At 39.4% G+C, this 25,134-nt stretch overlaps 1 protein-coding gene across 1 annotated transcript; it reads right to left on the bottom strand.

Moving 5' to 3' along the window:
* Positions 1-5,167: 5,167 nt before the first annotated feature.
* socs3a (suppressor of cytokine signaling 3a) lies at positions 5,168-7,421 on the bottom strand. Its single transcript, XM_007556330.2, has 2 exons — positions 7,248-7,421; positions 5,168-6,847 (listed from the first exon to the last, which is right to left on the bottom strand). The coding sequence occupies exon 2, from the start codon at positions 6,763-6,765 to the stop codon at positions 6,160-6,162; it is 606 nt and encodes a 201-aa protein (XP_007556392.1). The 5' UTR covers positions 6,766-6,847; positions 7,248-7,421; the 3' UTR covers positions 5,168-6,159.
* Positions 7,422-25,134: the final 17,713 nt, after the last annotated feature.

Consider the following 25,134-nt stretch of genomic DNA (forward strand, 5'->3'; position numbering starts at 1 on the left):
TTTTTTTCCCTTGAACAGTCAACTCTGATTTATTGCCCTGACTCACACACAGGAACACTAGGTGTTGTGGAGTTGTGCTCACATAAAGACCCTGAGGTGGCTGGACCTATTTTTACACCTTCCCCGTTTTGTTTCTGTTAGGACTTGACTAAATAGGCTTTGACTTGGCCGTGAAACTAAGAAAACCATCAAAACAGTCCAACCTCCGCACACCCAGTCAACACCAAGAGGCATTTTTCTTTTTAGCACTTCTCTTGAACCTCTTTGTACAGACTTGTTTAATAACAACACTACAATTAGCTCATGCATCTATCTCATTGCTTCTGCTGGAGAGCTGGTGGCGTAACCATGCTAATTATTCTTGCCTCAAACTTGAACTTAAATTACCTGTAATTACTGATATCACCTGCACATGCAGAACTTTTCACAGCTGTGCCTTCTAAAGAAAGAAACAATAAGAAATTAAAGCGAACATGTCACCACTTGCCCTCAATGGTTCCATTTGTACTTCTGTGGGAGGACCAGTTTAAACCAGTACATCAAGGTTTTGTAATTACAACTAAGTCGCTGTTATGGATGGATTTTCCCAGCCTCAGGCTCACATTTGCCATCTCTTTTTGTGTGACAAACTCATTGTTCTGTCATAATGTAAGCCAGACAAAACTCTAGGACCATCAATCAATAATCTCGGTTATAAAAAGACCTAATTTTTTAACACGTCAAATTATGACATAAAAATAAAAATACTGTATGTGCAATCAGAGGATTTTAAACGTGTCGGACTATCAGCAAGATTACTGAACAATCACTAGAACCTGTTTATGCCCTGAAACACTCATGCAAGTAATTTAACAAACTGCAAGAGTAAATTGCTGATGAATGCTTTATTTTAACCTAACTTATTTGGAAGAAAGACAATAATGAAAAGGGAATTCTTCCTTTATTAGGTCTTTGTTGTGGGTCAACTGTGTTGCACGTTTGACTGCAGCTGCAGAAGGCATGTGGGTACTTCCTAAGAAAAAAAAACATAGGAGCTGTGATGGTTTCAGATTGCCGTCTCAGACGCCTGCAAAAGGCTCAGGGTGTAACAATAACATATTCGTGAATTGTGTAATATGACACAATAGACCTCTGGGCTTTTTCTGTGGAACTACAAGATCACACTCTACCAGAGAATTTCTCCTGATAAACGAGCAAAGTCAGCAGCATTCATCGCTCTTCCACAGAAGGCAGACCGGTTTAAAACTCTGAAAGTGAATCTGTGTTACATACAAAAAGAATATATGCAGTGGTTTGCAAACGTCTGCACATTTTGCCACGACACAACCTCAATGTGCTGTATACTGGGAATATACATATATGACAGACCAACACAAAGTGGTGCATAGTGGTGAAGTGAAAGGAGCAGGAAACACGTTTTGCTTTAATGTTTTTCACATAAATCTGAAAAATGTGGCACACAATTTTTATTTATTTATTTTTTTTTTTCAGTTCTTTTTTCTCTGTTATACAGAACCTTAGGAACTTCTTGATTTCGTTTTGTCCAACGAGACCACATCTTCACAAATTATGTTTAATATGCAATGTGGTGGGAACTAGCAATGCGCATCACTCACTATGAAACATGGTGGCGGCAGAAAATTGTTGTAGGGATGATTTTCTTCAAGAGGAACAGGAAAGCTTGTCAGAGTTTATGGGAAGATGCATGGAGCTAAATATGTTGGTTCCAAGAGAAAACATGGAGGCTACAAAAGATTTGAGAGTGGAGAAGGTGTTCACCTCCAGGAAGACAGTAACCCTAAACATACATATCTAATGGAAGGTGTCACACAAATGGTGACTGATGTCCTCCATCCGATCTGGTTGAGTTTGAGTTATCTTATAAAGGAGAATAGGTAAAATATCTAACTATGTATGCAGTGGTCTTTTGAGACGTACCCACAATACTTTTAGCTGAAACAAATGCAGTAAAAAATGCTCTATACATTATTTTGAATAAAGTGGGACTAATGTTGTAAATATTCCATATTTATAACATTTCACTATTTATTTATTTTTTTTTTTCCATTTGGGAAAAAAAATTGAAAATGCATGTTTTCCTCTCCATTCCAGAAATATGCTCTACTTTCTGCTTCTCTGTCATATACGACCTTGAGGAAATACATTCCTGTTTTGTAGTTGTAATATGTCAGAGTTTTGTAGCTGTAATATGTCAGAATGTGGAAAAGCTCAGGATGTCTGAATACATTTTCAAGACGCTGAGGTATTGAACTCTTTGCTAATCTTATGAAAACTTTTCACAAAGATGTACAACTAACTGAATGAGTCATGTTTTGTTTTGTTTATGGTTACTGCTCTTAGTTCTCTTTTGTGTTGTGCCTGCACGGACCTTAGCCATAGTCACAGTCTAAGGACACATTCCACAAGCCTAATTGATTTATATCCTTACCCTTTCCAAGAAAATCATTATATGGGCCATTTCCTGTTAAGAGAAATCAAAATAGTTACAAAACAGCCTAACTGAAGAGAAAAAAGCTTAAGCCTTGCTTTATGTAATATTTATTTTTTTATAGGGAGTAGTGATGCTTTTAGAATTTTTTTTTTATCATTTTAACAACTAACAGTAAAGTTAATGTTTTACTTTGTGCAGTCTTGTGTAATGAGTATATGGGTGTTCAGCTGAGTAATAAAAACAGACTGGAATCACAACATGTGATGGGAAAAACTGTTTATCTGAATGTTATCAATCTCTAAGGTCAGGACATTAATGCTGCAGTATGTAGCTTTTACAAAAATATTTTTTTACACATTTGTTAAAAGTGTCACTGTGTAGTGACATTATAATATAAGCCAGATAATATATGAATAGACCAAGCTCCTCTGCCTCCAGCCACTGCTACTATTGTCTTCTAACGAAATGCATAGCTTCCAATCAAAAACAACCAATCAGAGCCAGAAGGAAGGGACTAATACTGTCAAGCAATCTCAGTTACGCACAGCTCAATGTGTTAATCGTGGAGAAACAACTTACCATCATAGAAAAACTCTTTATCCGTTCATTTTGGTGGCCATGCTAACTAGCCTGAGCATTCATGGCAAGCTCTGTTGCAGTGAACTAGAGACAGGGGGACAGTCTGAGCAGCTCATACACAAGAGTGATTGACAGCTCTAAGATGCCCCTCCTGGCTCTGATTGGTTGTTCCTGACTGAGCATGCTATTTTTAATATTTGTGCAATATTATTCTGTTTTTATGTACATTTGCCTTATTTGCACAATCTCTTACTCATATTTTTTGTTTTTATTTTCTTCTTTCTTTCGTCTTTCACTATGCTGTCGGTACACCTGAATTTCCCCACTGGGACGCAATAAGGAAATTACTTTTCTATTTCTGCAAAGATGGGAAGCATGTGCTTTTGCCGAGTTAGTAATTACAATGATGTATCTCTTGCAACAAAATACAGAAGAAATACAATTCTAACTGATTCATCATTGTGAGTGATATTAGAGGCTTTCTGATCAAGAATAGGGTTAGAATGTACACCAGATGAGAGAATCAAAATAAATAGGCTGCACTTTAAATACGTAAAAAGTGTAGGACAGACAAGCAGTATATGAAAATAAGGTGAAAGTATGCGTTTAAGGTCAATCAGAAAACGTGTAGCTCTCACTTTAAATAGTACATTTTAATAAACCTTATTTATACGGGGAATGTGAGGAAATAGGTGTTTTGTAACATGGGAAAATCAACTAACACTGGGAACCTAAGTAAAACAAAAGTGAACTTAATCATTAAACCATTAAACCATTAAAAATGGGAGAGATAATTGCAAATCTCACCATGAAAGAAACTGTCTTAACAAATTCTTTGTTAGTTATTTAGTCTGCCTGCACAGCACATTCTATACTTCCTTAAGATGCTGCGTTGCTCAGGTGTACATGACAGCATGTGCTGCAGATTGTCTTTAGTGATAGCACACATCGTTCCATAGAAGCGAGCAGCTCTGCAGCTTCAATCCTGCTCATGTTGCACAACATGAAAACAATACGCCCTGCAGAGGGTCGAAGTTCCATCGAACTGACGTGTTCGTGTTTGCATATTTTTGAAGTCTGCTGAATGGTGTGCGAGGTAGTGGACATTCTCAGAACCGGAGTACTGCTATAATAATTTTAGACTACTATCAGACTGTAGTGTCACTACGCGTGTGCTTGCACTAGCATGTCAGGTCATGGCAACACCTACAAAGAAACCAGTGAGTCACATAAGAACAAAGGACACGCCTTCCCCTTCTCTAGAAAACTAGATCATAGCCTGAAAGTTCTTGAGTATTTTGACAGAGATCAACTTCTTTAGTAAGGGGAGCGCCATTTTTATCTAAAGGGAAACAAGAGCAAAAAAGACATTTATAACTAAGAGAACAATTTATATCTTGATCCAGTTTGTGATAAGAGAGGGGTGTTTGCCGAGCATCACTGAAAGTACAGCAACACATTGCTGTGGTTTCCTTTAATTCTTTAAGGGTTAAAGGTATTGCTTAATTTAACATAAGGTGGGCTGGGAGGGAAGTCACGAATTCAGAAGAGCAAACTTGTGGCTTTGTTTCTGTGGCAAGAAAAGTTCAGATGAAAATGACGTAAACGTAGCTGCAGGTCGGCGTGAGATTCTAAGAGTAGGATAATTTCAAGTCAAAAACATCACAGTTCCACAGAATAAATACAAAGGTGTGAAACTGTTCCTCCTGCTGCCAGCGCTACAGTTCTGTGGCATTTATTTGTATTTTTCTTCTCACCATAGACTCATGTCAGAAAAAATACACTTCACAAATTTTCTAAAACTAATAAAACGCCTGCTTAGATTTAGTAAAGGCAGTCCTTACAGCCAAAATTGGATTATTAAGGTATAGTGCAGCAGGTAGGGGAAGGAGGAAGCTGCTGGGAAAAATAATCTATTCACTACATTGCTTTTTCTTGCATCTCACTTAGTATTTAACCACAAGAACAGTGGTTAAATACTTTATATATTTACTTTACTGATTTAAAAACTTAAAGCCTTAGATTCCTATCATGAAACCTGTAACTGCAGACTGTCTGCACTCAAGAGCATCCCTTTAATCCATATAATTTTGGTCATTTTCATGAGAGCACAAAATATAGATAAACAACGAGAACTTGTTTTAACAAAAATATGACTTTATTATAAATTAATATGTTTAGACAAATATAAATACGTGCAAAGTTGTATTAATCTGCTTGCTTTGTCAAACTTCTCAGGTATCTTCAAGCATCCACAACCAGAGTTTGGCTGACAAAAATACATCTTTAAAAAAAAAGATCACACACACACCCACAAATAAAACAAAAAAAATACAATTTCCTTGTGTAAACATGGCATAGAGAAAAGTAAATACTTGATCTACACCCCTTATATTAAAAACATGATAACCAATGTTATAGTTCATCTACAGGCACTGGATATGTTCTCTGTGCCACACACAAAAAACAACAGCAAAAAAATCTCTTAGAACAGAGTTCTTCATCTCTACTCTCTTGTAGGATTCTGTCTGAGTCAGTCGTTTTCCAACACGCTTCCATGCTGTTCTGGCAATTTTTGGCATAATCTCCCATCCCCCTGAAGCAACACACAGACCTCACATTAACATTTTTTGTTTAATCCTGACCCATAAACAAAAACCACAAGCATCCACAGTATCTGTTAAGCTCTTAGGCTTCCGATGTCTGGGAACCTTCGGCTGCAGATCTACGGGTTTGCTTAGAGCAAGTCCGGCCTCGGTTGAAGGGATCGTCTGCTAAGGTTTTTGTTCATGAACTTGTCAGTCTCTCAGGGTGCTGATTAGCATCAGCAGCAGCACAGGAAAGTTTGTCATCACATACTAGACAGCTGACTGTGAACTTCACTTGAGTTCTTCGTGAGTTGTACGTCATCAGTGAGGCAGAGGAGGGTGGCATGGCTTATCTCTCTTTTCATATCACCAGATCACAACGCTGCTTTTCTCATTCTTCTCGTTGTGTCTTCTAAGAAACTGGAGAGGATCTGCACTTTCTTTTGCTCCTCTGGGCCCGATTCAGTCATCTCTGCTACATCATACATGGGCGTCCTCCCATAGCTGTACTGGCACCATCCCGTTTTCATTGGTGTCAGTCTAGAGAGCAATCTGGTATTTATCAAGGTAGTCTTGAACTTTGCCAGGAAGCGTCTCTTTTATGCCTGAAATGTCCAAGTCTTTGTTAATTTTCTTCCTGCAAAGGTGCTTCAGAGGTGAAATGGATAGGTAGAGTGGTTTGACGAGCATAAGAGGCATCCTCTCCCCTCCAGCGTTGATGTAGTAGACAAAACCCGATGTGCCTACTCGGATATAGAAATCGACTAGCTTGAGCACACAGTTGAAACGGGGAGCTCTTTCCACATTCCCGGGATCCGTCTGCAAGTGGAAGGAGTCTTCCTCACAGACTATGCGCAGATTTTTGGTGCCGGTGTTTGTCTTGACGCTGAGGGTGAAGAGGTGCTGTCTGTCGGAGCTCTCCCGGATCAGGAAGGTACCGGGCGCCTGCCTGGCCAAGACAATGCCAGCCTCCTTTCCAGTGATGGCGCTCCAGTAAAAGTCACTCTCTCTGAGTCCACGTAGCGTCTCCAGAACCATAAGAAACTGATCCTCTGAGACGAAAGTCTTGTAGTGGTATTGCTTCTGCATCTTGGCAACCATAAAGCAGTCGTCGTTGACAGCAGGGTTCTTGCTGAACGTTACCATCTCTCAGAGGGTGGAAACAAGGAGGTGAGGCGAACTGAGGTCCAGAAGTTTGCTGAATTGGGTATGTAGACGAATGAAGAACCTGAATTTTTTTTTTTAAAAAGAGAGAGAGAGAACAGTTGTTTTAAATTTCAAAAATAATAAAATGTCTAGTTTTGTAGGAACCTCAAACCTAATCACTTATATTTTAATTATTTCTTAATAAACAATTAAAAGATATGTTTCAAACCTGACCTGAAATAATAAAAAGCCACCTTTAGATTTAAATAACATTTGGGTAATCTGTTCGCTATGATCTGCCTTCAGGATCGAGCCACCTCGGTCAGTTCCAGTAAAGTCAATGTAATCCCCACTGCGCAATTTGCATGCCGCTGCCGGCTTCTCTAAACACTCAGACCCGGTCAGGTAAACAGCCGAGACATGATATAAGGTTTGTTTAAAAATCCAGATCCGAAGTCCTAATAACAAAGAACGATCCTCACCTTAAAACTGGTTCTCCAGACGTCGTTATTTTATAATCCAAGAGATCTGGCGAATGCTCTTCGAAGTTCTCTTGTACTTTCTTAGCTTCTTTAAAGTTTGTTTTTTTTCTCTCTCTCTAACAGGCAGCTTCTGCAGTTGCCTTTTGTTCTACAGAGCGAAGGGCTGAGTGAAGCATAAAGGTGAAGAGAGACTCATTTATAAACAGTTCTCTCTGGTAAAGCTCCGCCTCCTCTTCCAGTAAACTCTTCTTGGCAGATTGACAGGAAGCTTTTTTTTTTTTCTCTCTCTCTCTTTTAGGATTCCAGCTCTGAGAAGTGCCCTCCCCCTGCCTGTTCACGCTTTAGGAGGAGCTGCAAGTAACCTAAACTCGGTCTTTTTTTTTGTAACAGATCATTTAAGATTTCAAAACCTTCAAAATTAAAGAAATACACATTAAAGGTGATTATATAGCTTTTGTTCTTTTTTGTTCTTTCTTTTTTTTTTTTGCTTCTAGTTTGGGTTCTGCTTATTATCTTTAGAGTGAGGTAATGATTCACTCCAGCAGTTTTGTGTAATCGGTTTCTGAGAAATTCGTGGTAACTATGGTTCACATCTGCAAACATGAATGTGCCCTATAGGGGGCAGACTTTATGGGAAATTAAACCAGCTGGTATCCAAGGACGGGTAGGGTTATTGTTTATTCAGTGTTGCCAGGTTGATTTTCAACTGCTTTCCCTGCATTGTTTCGGCAGATTTAATGACGTTAAAGTTTCCGTAACTTTTAGAAATGAGTCTCCTGATTTCCCAATTTAACTGTTCAACCAAAATGAAAACATAGATGTTTTTTTTTTTGCAAGTTCTCTTCCAAATAGCTAAACATATGAGACAGGAATCAATTAGGCTTGACAGTGTGACGACTGACAAGTGAAATGAATAGTAATATTTCTTCATGGCACCTGTCAGTAATTTTGGCTGCAAGTGATCGTTTAGTTTTTAAAACTTCAATTTGCTTAAGAGGTTCATGCTGGTTCTTGTTGGAAAAGGAAATAGAATTTACTGTGCATTACAGTTTTGTGTGTGTTTGCATAAGAGCAGATTATTGGGTTGTGCTGGTCATAATGTTTTATTATTATTATTATTATTATTATTATTATTATTATTATTATTATTATTATTATTATCATCAATGCACATATGTTAAGATTGGTTTAGTTTTGAGGTTGAACACATTTAACAGAATTGTAAATATAGACATTATGGATCTGTTTTTAATTGATAAAAAAAAATGCCATGTCAAAAAATACTTATACCCATCCCAGTATTTAATGGTAAAATCTTTATTGGTATTACAGCAATCAAACCCCTCTTTGAATGACTGAAACGCTTTTTGAAAGTAGATCATTCAACTTGCACGCTGGGCAACTCCAAAACTTTAATATTACTCTCAGTCAGAAGTAACATTTTGGTGAACTTACAAACTGACTGCAAAACTTAATGTTGGCGTTACCCAAAGTTGTTTGGCCAAGTTGACAAATTCAACACATCTTGAGATGTGTTGAATTTACACATCTCAAGATGTGTAAATTCTTGAGAATTTAAACATCATCAGTACATGCAAGCAAAGGAAATATATTTGCTTTTCCTTTTTATTGACTCTTCGGTACTCAAACTGCACATGCCAGTTCTGGGAATCTCCGCCCTTGCTGGTAACCTTAATTTAAATTCTGACATTAATCTGTCCACAAAACTTCCTTTATTGCCACTTCCCTATATTTACTCTTTTTTTTTTTTGTACTCCTTTATGAACAAAGCAGTTTTTGAAATGAGGCTTGGTTTGACAATGTAAGTGTGACTGAAAGTGTGCTCATACATTGCTTTTTTTCCCGTCCAGCTGACTCAACCATGACAACCATAAGCCTCAGGTGATGACTGTAAAACAGATCGCCCTCCCCAGACATTGTTTAATCAAACAGACAAAGACCTGGTAGGGAAGCCTTGGCAAAAGTGTACGAATTCCCACCGCAGCAGATACAGGACAACTTTTGCCGTTTTTTGTTTTTTTTTTTTGTTTTGTTTTGTTTTGTTTTTATCATAAAATCCAGCGATTGCAAGTCAACACTTGCCAGACGGTGTATCTACAGAAGTGAGTCAGGTGTTCAGACCCCAGTTGGATGGGGGGAAGGGAGAGGAGGGAAGTGAGCCATGATAAGCTTCTAACAGCTTGCCTGTTTCCAGAAAATCAACTGTGTCATCAATATGAGGCATCTATTTAGCACCAAAGGCCTCCCTCTGGGTGCTGGAGTCAATGGAAAGAAAAGGAGCAGCTAGTCTGCTTGAGCCGGGAAAAAGAATCCTCCATGCTATGTTTTAGCTCATCGCATGGCCACGGAAACCACTACGGGTTGTATTACAGTATGCTGTCTTGGCTTGTAGTATGCGCTGTGCTGTAAAGTACACTTCTCATTGAGCAGAGAAGAGAGACTGAGTGGAGCAAAGAGGAAGGTAGAGTGTTGAGTATGTCCTCATGTCCAAGCTTGGAGGCAGATACAGACCATCAAGTTACTGGTCAGACAGTCAATATTTGTGACTGAGAGTCCTGGTAGTGACTTGATTCTTAGATTCTTATTCTAACTGTTTGGAAAAGTAATAAATCCAAATCTTACAACTGCATTCAAGGTTTGCGATTGTTTTCAGTCATGCATGGCAACGGGATTTCGCCTAAGCTGGAGCTTGCACGACAGCTTGCTGGTGTAAACCGCTGTTTGGTGGAAAAAGCAGCTGTTTAGGTTTTCCCATACTGACTCAGAATTTACTCTTGCTAATGATTCCCAAAACCCCGTTGGGGATGAGAACCCAAAAGCACGTCTTTTGACAGGAAAGGGCCATGCAAAACATGAAAATGTCCAACCAAATAGTTTTGAACTGGATGGCCAAGCAGAAGGGGGATTTCTGTGGCGCCGACAAAAGGTTTGCTTGTGTTTGAACAGCTGCTGATGGAAATTCTGAGTTCAGTTTCAGTCAACAGTTTATAAATATCTAATTTTGCTGGACTAAATTAAGAAGGAAATATTTACTGTACAAAATTCTAACCAAGCGAGCCAACTACAACACACAGGAAATACAGTTTCTCCCACGTTACTCCGACATGTTCAATTACAGAGCTGTCACTATGAGCCAGCGTGTGCCAGGAAGTTCCTCGCATATCAGTCGATCTAATTCCTGTTAACTCTGCTTGATCAGAGCACTTCCTGCTTCTACCTGCGCCTGTGTGCTAATATCAGAATGTGTCTGCTGTACAGCATTTCCCCATTCATGTCTGCGTCACTCTGAAACTTCCTTGTTTGTTCGGCAAGACCACTTCTTCCACTTAGTCAGTGTTGGTTTCCTGTTAAGGTTTTGTCTTACTGTATATTCTGTCTGTCTTTCGCTTTTTGTTGCTCTCCAACATCTATTTCAGTTGTCATGCCTTCACTCCTCAGATGAGAATGCCACAGCGTTCGCACAAAACCCAACCCAGGGGGGAGATCATGGAAACAGTATGACTTATTACACATCAAATGACAGCTAAAATAAGATAGAAGAAACCAAGGGTGAAATGACCATTTTAGATGTGTTCCAGTAACATCATGTTACTGGATTATTGAATTTGCAGAATTAGATGTGTTAAAATGACTTGTTTAAAGTTGTTTTGATTTTATCTTAGACCAAAAATGCAATCTAAATTTATTTTGTGGCGTTCATTTCGCAGGAAGTATGTTCTCAGTTTCATGTTTTTCACGTGGCACTCTACTTATGCTATACATTTGTCAGGGCTGGCTTCCAACGCATCGTCCAAACAACTTATTTTCCAAAAAAGCTAACCATACACCCATTAGCAACAAAAGTAGGCTCAAAGCTTAAATATCAAGTAAAGCAAGACTATCATTTTTTTTTTTTCTGAAGACATGACACGAAATACATGACCCGCATTTTGTGTCCATGTTGAGTTATTTGTGCAGCCCATGTGGATTCCATTACCAGCTTGAAAGTGGTTCCCTCATAAAACTATTTTTGTCCCCTGTCTTTCTTCTCCTTTAAATATATAAGCACAAAAGCTACAATCAAACCCCATCATCTCAGCTTTCAATCATCTTGAATAGTTCTCTTCACATGGAGAAAACTCAGGCCTGTGGAAAAGTAGCTACCTTTAACTTTTTTTTTATATGTAATAATCATTTCCTTTTTGTAATGGAGAACACATCTAAGCTAACATGGCCCAGTGTAAAAATGTTAATTCCTCTTTGTTAAATCATAAATTAGTTTTGATTCACATATATCCAGAAAAAGGACCAAAGTTACTTTTAAGGCTTTGGCAGTGAGCCACAGTGAAAAACATGCACAAATGGAACAACATGGAACAGTAGTGGACCTCTCCAAGCAAAACTACCCTAAAAAGTGCACTGAGGTCACAATGCAACCAAGAACATCCCAGGCAGCACAGGTCTTACTTGTCTCAGTTAATGTCTACATTCATGATTAAACAACAATGGAAGAAAGGCGGATATGGTATCCTTGGGAGAGTTTGAACATTAAAAGTACTGGTGCCCAAAAAGACCACAAAGCCCTGATGATCCCCAGGATTTTTGGAAAAGTACTGAAACAACACTGGTTTTTTTTGTTTGTTTTTTTGTTTGTTTGTTTGTTTCCAGTTACATCTTCCATAAGTTTGAAACATTTGAGGAATAAAATACACCAAACCTACAGACTTAATAACTTCTGTTATTATGCTGAGGCTACTTTGATGCTTCTGGATTATTTGCCATAAGTGAAGGAACTGTGAAGTTTTCTCTTTTCCAAATAACCCAGGGAGAGAATGTCTGGTCATCAGTTTGTAAGCTTAATTCAAGAACTTTTGGTTCCTGCAACAAGACAAGGATTTGAAGAACAACAGCAAGTCCACCATTAGATATATTTTAATGATTTAAAATAGAAACTAAATTAAGGTTTTTTTTGGCGTGGTTCTAGACCATCGTCATACTGAAATCTTATGATTCTCCAAAGAAGTGGAAAAAACTATATTTTATATCTGCTCAACTTGTTTTTCTCCTAAAATTAAACTTTACTTGATGTTATGAATCATGTAGATGTGACCCAAAAATAAAGCACAAAAGACATATTTAAGGCATTGGAAGGTCTTAATCATATAATTTACTGTCTTACACCATTTTCTCGCTTTGCTTGTTGTTTGTTGCTGCTGCATTTGGTAATTTCAGGCCAAGTTTCCATACTGCTAGCAAATGCAGCGCTCGCCATTCCTCTTACATATCATCTGGTGTCTATTTGTGGCTACAACAGCTGTCTTCTGGGAAGTGCCAAAAGCAGAACAGAGAGCAGATCTGCTTTGCAGTCACAAAATTATTCTAATATTTCACTGCAGCATTTGCAGGGAGGGCGCTTGACAAAATTACCCTCAAAAGTTGTTTTTTTGTTTTTTTCTCGTTTTTTTTTATTTATTTTTTTTATCTTACATTTAAAGTGGTTAACCACAGAAACAATTTCAACACAATTTCTAAGAATATTTTGAGAAGTAATTTTCTAAGTTTTATTCTGATATTTCCTGGTTTACTTTTAATTGTTGGTGAAGTCTTGACAAACATTCCAACCGCATGCGCTTCTCTAGAACTGAGCTGCATCACATAATGGCCCCTTTATGAAGACTGGAGCTAAAAGATCTTTTTGTTAAAGATAGCTTTAGCATAGAAAGCCTTCTTGTACGAATGCCTTTAGTTAAAGCAACAGCACAACAAAATGGTAAGAAAAGTTTAAGCTATTGTGGTGAGATGCATTTCAAAACGCAGTTGCCTTTGTTACTATTTTAGCCACATGACAGAGTTATGGACTTCAGATGGAGCTGTTAATAAGCTTGGACTCAAAGCTGTAATTTCTCAGAGAGACATTATTGAGTTTCTCCAGTCTTTAGTCTGTCTTACAAATATTTCAGAGAAAAGGTCAGGGACAGATTTGTCTTTTTTTTTGTTTTCCCAACCACATGTACAAATGGAATTTCTGGAATAGGAACATGTGACACTGACAAAGAAGTTAACTAATGCAAATGTAGCCAAATAGAGCTTGACTTGGCATCGACTATGTCATTATTTCCCTACGCAAGGAACATTGTGTTCTGCACACAACCTCTGTCTTTACAGGAAGGTTGTATTCAGATTCGAAATTTGTATCTCTACTCATTCAGAAAAAAATAAATACTTCACTCCAATGTTACCAGAAAAGGTGAAATTCATCTAAACATTCATCAGAACACCTAAACTGCACAAAAAGATGAGCTAAAAGTTTACCTAAGGTATGTTGTCTAACGAATTATCAGGCAAATAAGAGCAGGGAAATGCTGAACTGCTTTTACTGTATAGGAAGATTGTAGTATGAAGTTGCATAAATTAATGACCCTGGCTCTTTTTAAAAACTTTGTCTGCAGCCAGATTCTTCCTTATTGAACTTCATTTGACTGAGAATAAACATACCATTTGTAGTTCAATACCTAAAGTTGCCAGACAATAGGTTATTTAAAAGAGGAAGACTAAAAGTTACATATCACAACTTTCAAGAATTTGGGGCATCAGTTGTCCTGGATCCTTTGCAAACAATGCCTTGGAACGTTAGCGTTCCATATTTCTGATCCATAGCTCTGATCACACAGCGTTGCTCTGCTGTTTGAGAGTGCAGTTCCTCAAGGTAAAGCACAAACTAACCTTATCGGTGCTACCAAAACTCTCTCTACTGATTAACAAACATGAATTACGACAGAATTGCACCTTATCCACCAAATCATAATGATCCACTTCACTGGTGAAATATGACTGAATACATCTAGAAGACCCGGAAAAAAAAGGCACAGTGGAATCAAATCATGTGCAAAGTGCATAATCTGATAAAGATTTTTTTTTTTTTTTGCAGTTTACCATAGTATATCTTCTCAAAATGCAAATGTCAAGACCTATAATCCTGTGCAGACTGTAGATACAGTTTAATTGACACCCTGTCAGGAATCATTACATTCGGAAACAAAGTCTGAACAGCTTCCGAACATGTGATCGCATCACCATAACGGTTCACAGGGCGCCTCCACAGGGGGCACATCTGCTGCGTTCCCCAAAACAATAGGGGTTCAGATCATGATGACAAACATTCTGATTGCATCAGTGCAGATAATAGAGCTGGCCTACTTCTGCCTGCCTATCTGTATTTGCATATTTCTGCCAGCAGTGACTGGTTATCTGCATCAGACCCACTGGAGGCAACAAGAGCCAATGGCATAATTGAAATCTTAAAACTGGACTTTGAGCCGCACAAATCCCCAACATACTTTTTTTTTATTAAGCCAGTTGTAATAAATCAGTTTAGCCCAACAGTCTGCAGCCAAAAAAAAGACAAATGTGCAATGGAATTATATTCCGGCTGTCAATTTGCATAAACATATGCAAATACAGAAACACATACACACTTCCTCTGCAACATAGTGATCGTAATTTGAGCCTGCCTTTTGCCAGTAAGCGTGATATTTTCCAGATAGAGTTAATGTGTATGGGCTGGATCCTCTCTCCAGTTCCAGATAAGGGTGGTGATGTCAGCTCTGAATGTTTGCTTCCTGCAGAACTTTGACCAAAAGGTCAATTAGATGGGACTTAATCAAAAAATGTCCAGCAACACTTAAAAAAAAAAAAAATCAAAACAACTAAAAATAGAAATAGTTTGCCTTTAAATCCTGATTGGAAAATCTTTCCTTCATGTCCAACGTTATGTGACTCAGTCATATGGGCATGAAGTTGCCTAGATAGTTGCCTAGTCGCCAAAACATCTGTCCTCCTAGCTCCTCTCTCTAAATGACTTCAAATGTGATATGATTCAGTCTTCACTGACCTTGCCCGTGATCTCACTGCAGACACAATGAAGTTGTTTCCACGGAAGGAAACAACTTGAATTGTTTAAATTTTTGGAGTTCTGTTAATTGAGTAATAAAAGGGCACGGTGGGCCTGGAAAATACATAATGCATCACTTTATGAACATTAAAGTGACTGTTGGGGCAGTTAGTGCTTTTGTTTCCCCACTTATTGGCATAAGCAATCTCATCTCTCTTTAACCATCTTAGCTACAGATTCAACAGTTGATAAGAATGAATATCATCTGTTTAATCATGGACCAGCCCTTTTTTCCCCTCAGGATGTGCGCAGTTCCACACAACAAGGACAACATTCTTTGTCAGAAAATCCTGTGTAACTTGCTGGAACAGAACAGAAAGTTCTTTTGCATTATGTCTCTAACACTTAAAGTATAAAGTATGCATAAATAGTTTTTTTGTTGTTTTTTTTTAAGACCCAAACGCATGCTGAGAATTAGTCATCAACCTTTAGCAGCTACGGCAATGTGTCTGCTTATGGAAACGTGCAGACGCACACACATCTCTGGCAGTCTGTGTCTGTTAAAAATAATTGTTCATCACACATACTACCAGGGAAAAAAAACTATTTTTAAACGTCCAACAATCTTCAGCATGTGGCATAATGTCAATGCAGTATTAAGGAAAAAAAGACAGATTGCTACCTCTCAACTTATTTGGAGCATTTATTATTATTATTATTATTATTATTATTATTATTATTATTATTATTATTATTATTATTTTACCAATAATCCAAGTGCAGTTTTTGTGATTTGCAATAATTTTCCAGGTTCATGGTAGCCTGGCAACTGCTTTCCTGTGCAGTTGTGGTCAAAAAAAATTCTGGCTTTCAGCACAGTCTCCTCTTGATTCGGATCATCTCCAGTCGATTTTTGATTGGACCAATCGACAAACTAGAAAGACTAGTTGTGAACGATAACATTAATTTTCCACACTGTCTAAGAATTGTAGTTCGCCTATAGTTTTAGCAACGGCAGCAGAGGAAGTGAAGGGAACGAAGCCATCCAGACCATGTTGGCCACGCTTTCAAATATTGCACTAACATTGACAGCGGAGGACGGTTGTTTACAGCATAGGCAATTTCCGGTAAGCTTCTTAGCGCCGTAAAATTTAAAACTTCAACACAATCCATGCCTCCGGGAAGCAATCATTTCTCAATAGCCGAGAGCCCAGAGCCTCTGTTCGGGACAAAGTGTAATACACAGGGCTGGTTGTTACCAGGCAAAAGAGCATAATGGAGCATTTGTTGCAAAGCAAAAGTGTCTCCAGAGTCCACAGATATTGTTGGTTCATGGTCAGGATACCTAAGACAAAAAATCCAGAGATCCTATTTTAGTGAAGTCTCTCTTGGCACTTAATCTGTGAAAAGATGGGGCAATACCAACATCTAAATTAAGAATGGCATCTGACAGTTCTTCAGAACAAAGTTTGACATCTGTTGTCACTTCTTCCAGCCAATCTACTTATCATGAAACATTTTGTATACGCTGACTCCGATTCAGCTACCAAAATACACTCTTGTGATATGGAAATCACTTAAAATTGCTGCTTCTGGTTACACTTAAAACATAGTGCTGCCAGGTGCAGGCTGGCATGCTCTTGCAATGAGGAAGAGTGCTGCCTGTGGCCTTAAACAAATGGGAGAATTTTCCCCATTGAGAGATTTTCCCAATCAGATCTTTGTCAGCATGAAGCGTCTTCATTTGTTATGATGGAGCACGACTGCTGGATTGAGTTTCAGTTAAGAGCATTCCTTCGAAAACCTCAGTTTCACTGTTTCACTTTCCCTCCTGTCAGAAAGTTTCCTTGTGCATTCAGGTGTGCTATGTGAAGTGTCACGTTTAGTCACCTCCCAGTGGAAATTGTCACAAAGCTCACAAGAGGCACACCGCAGTTCTTGAAAAAGAAATGCAGCAACGTCGGAACAGCACATTATGTTTTGCGTTTTTTTACAGTTTGTTCTTGTAGCTCTAGTAATAGGCTATGACTCATCCTACATTATATTCCTCAACGAAAGAAGTCAGATATAATTGGAGTGGCGGCAATGTAAGCAGTCATTTCTACGACAGCAATCAAGAAAAATGCTTAATGGTTGAATGTTTATAAGTCAGCAAATTTTAAATTAGGTTCAATCATAGTTTTTTTCATCAAAATGTTTATTCAGATTTACATTTTAGTCAACTAAAATATAAATTTATAGATCAGCGTATCTCAACCCTTGGCCCTCAGGTTTCGCTTTAGACACATTTAAAACATGAAGAAGAGTTGCCAGGATCCAGAAAAACTTCTAGGATATAGTTTCTCTACACTTGGATAAAATATTTATCCCAGGAAATTAAATTAAGAGATTCTTCTGAGATCTACTTTTTAAATTTGAAACTTTGCTTTTTCAGTAAAAGGTTCGAAAATTGCATTATATGCAAAGATAAAGACTTGCTGGTCCTTTTTCCAGCTTGTTTCACCTTTTGGCCGTGCTTCTAGTCATTCACTTGAGACTAAAATAAAATTTTGTTGTGCTTCGGGACAGTGAGAATAAAGGCATTCTGATTCTGAGTCCTATTCAATTTTCATCTTGTTTTGCGTGGCAAAAAAAAAGTTAGCTTTTCCGTCGACAAAAGAAACATTGATCTAATCTAAGATGCTTGACACTTCAAATTATGATTTCCATGTGGACTCCATGGCCGTCTGAAGACACTGGATTGTGGGAAATTAGGAAAACCTAAGCTTCTATTTTGTACTTACAAGATAGGGCTTTACCTTTTGCTTCTCCTGGGCCTCCTAACACAATGCCAACTTTAATCAACATCACATCTGTGGTGTGATATATGACTGACTTTGAATATGTGTCCATATGTGTCCAGTTTCTGCTCCTCTACCATCAGTTTCAGCATCTCTTGCCAGTCACATTGAAGATTTAAAGTTTGAAGCTAGTTTTTTTATTATTATTTTGCACAAGATTACTGAGAAATATCACCTCACAAGACATTTTTTTGCCTGTTTTTTTGTTCCTTCTTCTCCTTCCTCAGTTATTAATCTTTGACAGGTTGACAGGAATATTTTGCATTTAAACTGCTTCTTGAAGAACTACTTCCTTCCGCCTCCCTGCAAACAGCACAGTTCTTCCTGCTGTGTGCAGTTTGAAGATGTTTACACTTTTCTAAATCTATGAGCCCAGAGCATATCTGTTTCTTAGTGCAAAAGATTAGAGTGGTAGTACATTATAGAAGTCATGCCTCTGCTTCAGAATAAATTTCCCTGAAGTCTGCCAGTCCACTTTGGGTGTGATGAGCTCATAGACTTGGCACGAAGCAAATACACTTCAGGCCTTCAGGTCCCAACACACTTTCATGTCAACGTTAAGAAAATAAACTTGTTTGTCTTAATGAGGCTTATCAGCTTGTGGTGACAGACCCCTAAATCTGCAGTTGACATCAAAATAGAGAAAGCCTTCATGGGTGTAGTATTTCCATGACAACTGCCCCACCCATAGGGTTGCGACTGCTGTAGCTTTTCCGCTGTTGTTTTGAATTTCCAATGGATCGCCTGCACTAAGAGTCACAATAACCAAAGGTTTCCAGCAATCCGAAAAATCGCATGTGGAAAAAAAAAAAGAAGTAGCTGAGCAAAACACTGACGCTACACAATGTTTTTGTGTGTGTGTGTGTTTGTAGGAGATCAAATGCCTCACATTCCCTTCCTATTACTTTGAAAATTTTGACTTTGCAGCTGTGAGCTCCTCTCCAGAAATGTATCGTTCCACATCTATGACGTTGTGCTTGTTCGTACCAACGTGTGTGTTAATCCTGAAGGGGTTTTTATTGTGAAACTGTTCATTATCTGTTATTACACAATGAGATGATTATAAGTGACAGCTGCTGCTGAAAAACATATGACTGTTAATGTTTTAAACCAATACCTTCACCTATAACCATAAATCGACCTGACTGAGATGAATAACTCCCAAGAAAATTCCTGAAGACTTGTATTTACCTTTAGCATACATTTTACAAAGGTTATAACGCTTTAAACCGTATTAACTTTAGGCTGTTCCTGAAATATCACTTGTCAGAATATATGACTCAGCTAGTTCTGTTATCCAAATGCAGCACTAAGAAGCAAGTCAATACAAAATAATTTGAGCACACCATGCTTCACAAGAAAGTGTCTGCTCAGAATCGGAAGTGAGAAAACTAGCTTACCGACAAGAAAATCAGCCGTTTGGGAACTCTTTGGATTGTACAGAATAGAGCAAAGAGAAATTCCTTCAGATGCTAACATTAGCCAGTAAATGTCAGTTACCTGGTCCTAAAGCAGGTAGGACCAGACAGCCAGTCCTAGAGCAGAGGTTAACTAAAGGAGAAATGAAGTTTGACAATGAGGCAAGCTGGGAGAAGAATTATTTTCAGTTGGAGACACAAAGCGTCATTATGTGGAAACCTCGCCGTTTCCAGTGAAACAACACAAAGAAAGCTGCGAAGCAGCTGTGAATCGAAAACAAAGTCTATCTGCACATGCGGTTTGCATCATATCTGCTCTGTTTTTGTTTGCTAGGCAGAGCTGATTACTTGAATTAAGGAGCAGAGTATTTTGGCATCTAGGCACTTGGAAACAAAGTGTGTACCGGGGCTTAACTCTTGAACCCTCGAAAGACTTTATTAAACAGCACAGTCCAAATATGCTTTAAGAAGACCCTGATAAGCTTTGTCTCTGAGTGAAAAATGTATGCAGACTTTAAATGAAATTGTAAGAGAGGGGAGGAGGGGTCGCAACTGCTGCGGCTTTTCCTCTAAGTTTAGCGGGGGGAGGGGAGGATGCAGCTGGATGCAATCTGCAACTTTGCTGTCGTGTCCAATTTAACCGAGGACATCAGCAGAAACATATGTGTCTAAAAACATTACACAACACACCACATGCAGACTCAAGGTAAGCTTGTTAACACACTGATAAGAACATTCTTTTCATGCAGGTTGTTACTAAGAATGGTGCAAGGTGATGTCATCTCTATGGTTTGCCTGCAGATCTGCCACATTTCCCATAAGGAACCGAAGTTCAGATAAACATTACAACACCCAGGTACACCCAGGTCGCATCACTGCAGACAAAGAGACTATTGTGGTACTGCTGGTCTGTTTATGTAGTGTTTTTTGGTTTTTTGTTTTTCTTGCTAATACCTATTTATCCGCATCGGATGCTTGGAGATGAGGAAAGCACATGGTATAATTAGAATGCTAACAACAGTCTCTGATTCCTACAAAGCAGCTTTCAATTGAGCCAGCTGTAATAAATCTGTCACGGAGATAAGTGCGGGTTCGCTGAGAGGTGCTATTTACCGAAAACAACTGGTCAAAAAGCACGGGAAGTGGGGGTGAGGGAACATGGAGTCTGAGCAAGAGCGAGTGGTCGTGTGCATATGAGCCCCGCAAGGAATCATGTTCTGGTTATCTATTTTCACAAAAGCACATGCAGATGTTGACATGTGCGCTTCCTCTGCAAGATAGTGGTTGTAACTTAAGCCTCATGTGTGCCAGTAAGTGTGCTGAGCTTTCCTGTGTGTTCGTTTTATGGCCACTGATAAGGAGGCTTATAACAACTTGCGATAGGTGCTGGACGGGACTGCTATGGATCAGAGGGGATTCACCTGAAAAATATTTTCATTTCCATTCCCTGATGATAAAAAAAAAAAAAGCGTCATTCCTTCATGCCCCACACTGGCAGAATTTCCTGACTCAGTTACATGCGCCTGAGGATACCAGCTCGCTTTGATCTGCAACAGGCCCTCCCTGTCTGGCTGAGGGACTCCATATGTGAGGGCTGAGTCCTCAGTGACCTTGCACAAGATCTCCCTGGCTTCAGACGCCATGACGTCATACCAGCGCGTATTGTTACTCATGCAGGTGTCCTCCGTTTCTGAGCTTTGCTTGAGTGAATTGTTCTTTTCTCTCCTCTGTCATCGCCTTTGAGTATCTGTTTCCTCTCCTCTAATAAGATGCCAGCTGTATCCTGTTTCTTTGGGTTCCTTCTTGGCTTGTTGACGCCGGTCCCTTTGTTTCGCCGACGTCTTCCCAACAGCGACTCTGGGCAGAAACGCTACTCCCGCGAGACGCGCCTTGCACACGAGTGAACTTTGCCCCTGGAAAAGACGTGGTGGCAAATGCGCCATGATGCCGCCATGTACTACTTCAAGTCGCGGATGTGGTTCACAGCTGATGAAAACTCAAAATGCAGTTTCTAATCGAATTCAAATAATACATAAACCCAAAGAAAGAAAGAAAGAAGACAGCAGTTATCCGTGTTGCTTCTGCACCTTTTTTTCCATCATGTTTTTTCCCTTTCACTAAACTTTCCATTGATATCCTTGGGCATTAGCCCTATATGAATAACCAGCAATGACATTTCCTGCTTTAATGTTTCAAATGTTCCACAGTACTTCAGATTTATCAACTCATCAGCCTTAGTTCACAGAAAAAGGAGAAAGGTATCTGACTCTAAAGCAGAGATTAGAAAGGAACTCTGCAGTCCCCATGCCTTGCCTCTTTCTGAAAGGCATTTCCTTTGTCCCTCCTCTAACCCGGCACTCCCTGCAGACAGGAAATTCATCTGGAGTCGCTCCAGAGTCCTGCCTCTCTTTATCCCATTTTTTACCCCCAATCTTAACTTCACAATCTTTGGAAGGAAGGCACAGCTTGTCCCCAGCCCTCCGTCTTCTGCATGTAAACAAGCACCGTGCCTGTTCTAGAAGCCTCCCGTCGCTTATCCACATCCACGATGTTCCCAGGATTTCGTGCAATTAAGATGTACGAGAAGCAACAGCGAGCAAAAGATAACAAACAGGATGGTTCACCAGGACGTTGAGATAAAGATGCAAAACCACTTGAGTGGGACAAAATGTGTTTCTTTGTCACACGCACGCACAAAAAAAGGATTTCCCAGAACGAGAGCCACCCACATTCCCCATTTTTCCCACTGGGACAAACAAGCTTCTGTCTTTTTTCTCCCCACCAAGTTACCACATTTTGTTCTGTATCAGCAACTCAACAACCGCAAAATGTGAACAAGTAAAAGACAGATCCGTCTTTTGCTTCTGCAAATCAAATCAGCGCTGCACACAGACAACGTCTAGCTCCCAACTCGATTCTGCTCAGTAAAATCCAATTTTTTTTTTTTTTTTTTTGCACCGATTCCAGTCAGGAACAAACATTAGCATGACTGACAGGGGCTGAATTACTTCTCAGCTTTAATCGTGCAGTTACCGGTAACTGAAGTTATGCGCCGTGTGTGTGTGTGTGTGTTTGTTAAATTATTTACAAGGTCCTTTAATTAGCTGCAAAGGGTGGTTTACAACTGCTCATAAAGTCTCTTATTTTGGTCGCTGTGACTGTAAAAGAAGAGAAAAGAGAACTTTTTAACAGCACAATGTCTTATCTCTCCGCTCTCGTAACTGGGTCACGGTGTCACAGAATGAACAGCTTCTGGGAAACTATCAAGAAAGAAAAGTAGTCTTTTACTGCAAAAAAAAAAAAAAAAAAAAACCTCCCATTTGTTCATTTGCATCGCTGTGTTGTGTGAAAAATGAACAATTTATTTCATTGACTTGAAAAAAGCAGTTGTGATTTTTTTTTTCTCTTGAAGCTAAAAACGTGTTGATATTTTGTTATCCTCGAACCTCACATAGATTTACGCATATGAAAAAATGCTGACATTGTTCCACTGTCTTTTCTTTTCGTAACCGTAAACTGCACGTGCACATGCGAAAGTTGCAGTATTGTAATCCATGTACAGTCGTGTGTGAGGCACAGATAAAGGTAACATGGGGGGGCGGGGGGTTTGTGGGAGGAGGAGGTAAATACGAGACTTTGTTGTGGCTGTTTCAAAACGCCCTTTCTCAGAAGTCCTGCCCTGTGGATAAAACTCGGTGTCCCCTAGCCGAGCGGGAGGATTCCTGAAATGATCTGAGAAGGATTTTGTTTCCAGTAAAGCAACAGAACACCCGCCGGCACCGCAGAGCGTGGAATGCGTCTACGACGCGATGCATATATCTGAAAATAAAACTAAAGATTTGTTGTTGTTTTTTTTTTAAATAGGAGCTGCAAACGACTACCTTAATTTGTCTGTTTAATGTTTGGCTGTGCATTAAGCTGGCTGATATTTGAACTCGTAGCATGTGTGAGCAATGACTCACCTGCCAAACTCAAAATATCACGTACGGACCTGAAATCCAAAAGACCTGTAACGGCAAGTTCTGTGCCGATATGAACTGGATTGCATGGAAACACTCAATAGTCTGTGCTGCATGACAGAGAACACATATGTGCAAGCTTTTGTGTGTGTGTGTGCGTGTGTGTGGGTTGCATTCTTTGTCCCAGTGTTTGAGAGAAGAATGGCCAGCTAAGGGCACGGTGGGGTGCCCCCTTCCCTTGCAGTGGTGGGCTGAGAGGCAGAGGTGGAGGGGTGGGGGGGAAGGGATTCAGAGCTTCTGGGAAACGGTCTGGGCATAATTGGAACCTGACTGTTCTCACATGTCTTCACTTACAGGAGGAGCTGGTGAATCCCGTTGCTTGGCCTCAGAGAGCTGCAACAGGCCCAGTCCTGAGTACTGAGATTCTGACTGTTTTCACAGGAAGGAGCTCAGGTGACCTGGGCCGGTTTACCTCTGTGCATCCACCCGGGTACAGTTTGTTCCCGTGGGTTTTATTTCAGCACAGCACGAGCTCGCTCCTGCCACTGTTCGTTCCACTCATTTGGTGCAAGTCTGGGCTTCTGTCACGTTCCCGTTCACACAAAGACCTTAACCACAAAAGGAAGATGAGCACTTTCGCGTGCTTCTGCTGCAAGAACCTCGCAGAATGAGAAAAACAAAGACTTCCCCACTTCTGCAGCTTCTTCACAACCACCACACATTTTCAACTCTTTTGTTTGTTTTTTTTTGTCTCTCTCTTCCTGCAGCAGCGTGCCTCTCATTTCCCATCAGCTGCAGTCACCTCCTAAGCCCCGATCTGTAATTCTCATAAACATCACTTTCATCCTGTTTTACAGCAGAGATGCAAAATATTGTTGATAAGCGGCCATGCAAAGATGAATTACGGGTAATCATCGGACTTGTTTCTTTTTTTTTCAGAAATTGTGTTTAAAAAGCTTCAGTTTCATTTGAAAACCACATGCACAAATGCAAATGAGGAATCTTGGTCTTTTCAGTGCACATCTGGAACAAATTGCTTCATAATTTGCACCCATGTTCTCGCTAAAAGCTGAAACCAATGGACCATAGTGAAATATTATACAAACAAACAGTGATCCATTTAGGCTCTGTGGGCATGGTTTGGTTTTGCTGCCTGCTGACGCTCAGTCACAAGATGTTTAAAGGACTTCTTTTTTTTTTAAGATAAAACACAACATCAAATGGAAGTGCCAGCATTGCAAAAAACTCACAGGAAACAAAATTTGATGTTTAAATACAGACTTTCATAAGCAGCTTTTGATTTCAGGAAGTGCTGACTGGAAGGTTTTCAGATCCAGTCAAGACTTTGTGGAGGATTTTATTATATTTATTTATTTTTATTTTTTTTTTAATGCTTCACGCTAATGAATAAAATATTGCAACTCTGTCATTTCCATCATGTGTTTGATATTTAGTTAAGGCTCCTATGGAAACGAAAGCACCTTTCCAAAAAAAAAACTTTGGAACACCTTTGCCCTGGAAGCCTCTCCCAGTCTTCTTGGAAAATTCATTGGAAGTGTCCAAATTAAGCTCTTTTCAGTCAGGTGTTTTCCACAGTTATGCTGGTTTCACATGGAGACTCTGGCTGCTCTACCTTTTCCTTACTTTATTTAAAATCACTCCTGTGTTTGCTTGGCTTTTTGCTCTGGGTTGTTCTTGGCCGACATAAAGGCAGCTCCAGAAATCCCAAGGCTTGTTTTTCCTTCCCCTCGACTCTTGACAAAGTTCCCAGTTCTTAAT

The sequence above is a fragment of the Poecilia formosa genome, unplaced genomic scaffold, assembly GCF_000485575.1.
Source record: "Poecilia formosa unplaced genomic scaffold, Poecilia_formosa-5.1.2 Scaffold78, whole genome shotgun sequence".
Taxonomy (NCBI): Eukaryota; Metazoa; Chordata; class Actinopteri; order Cyprinodontiformes; family Poeciliidae; genus Poecilia; species Poecilia formosa.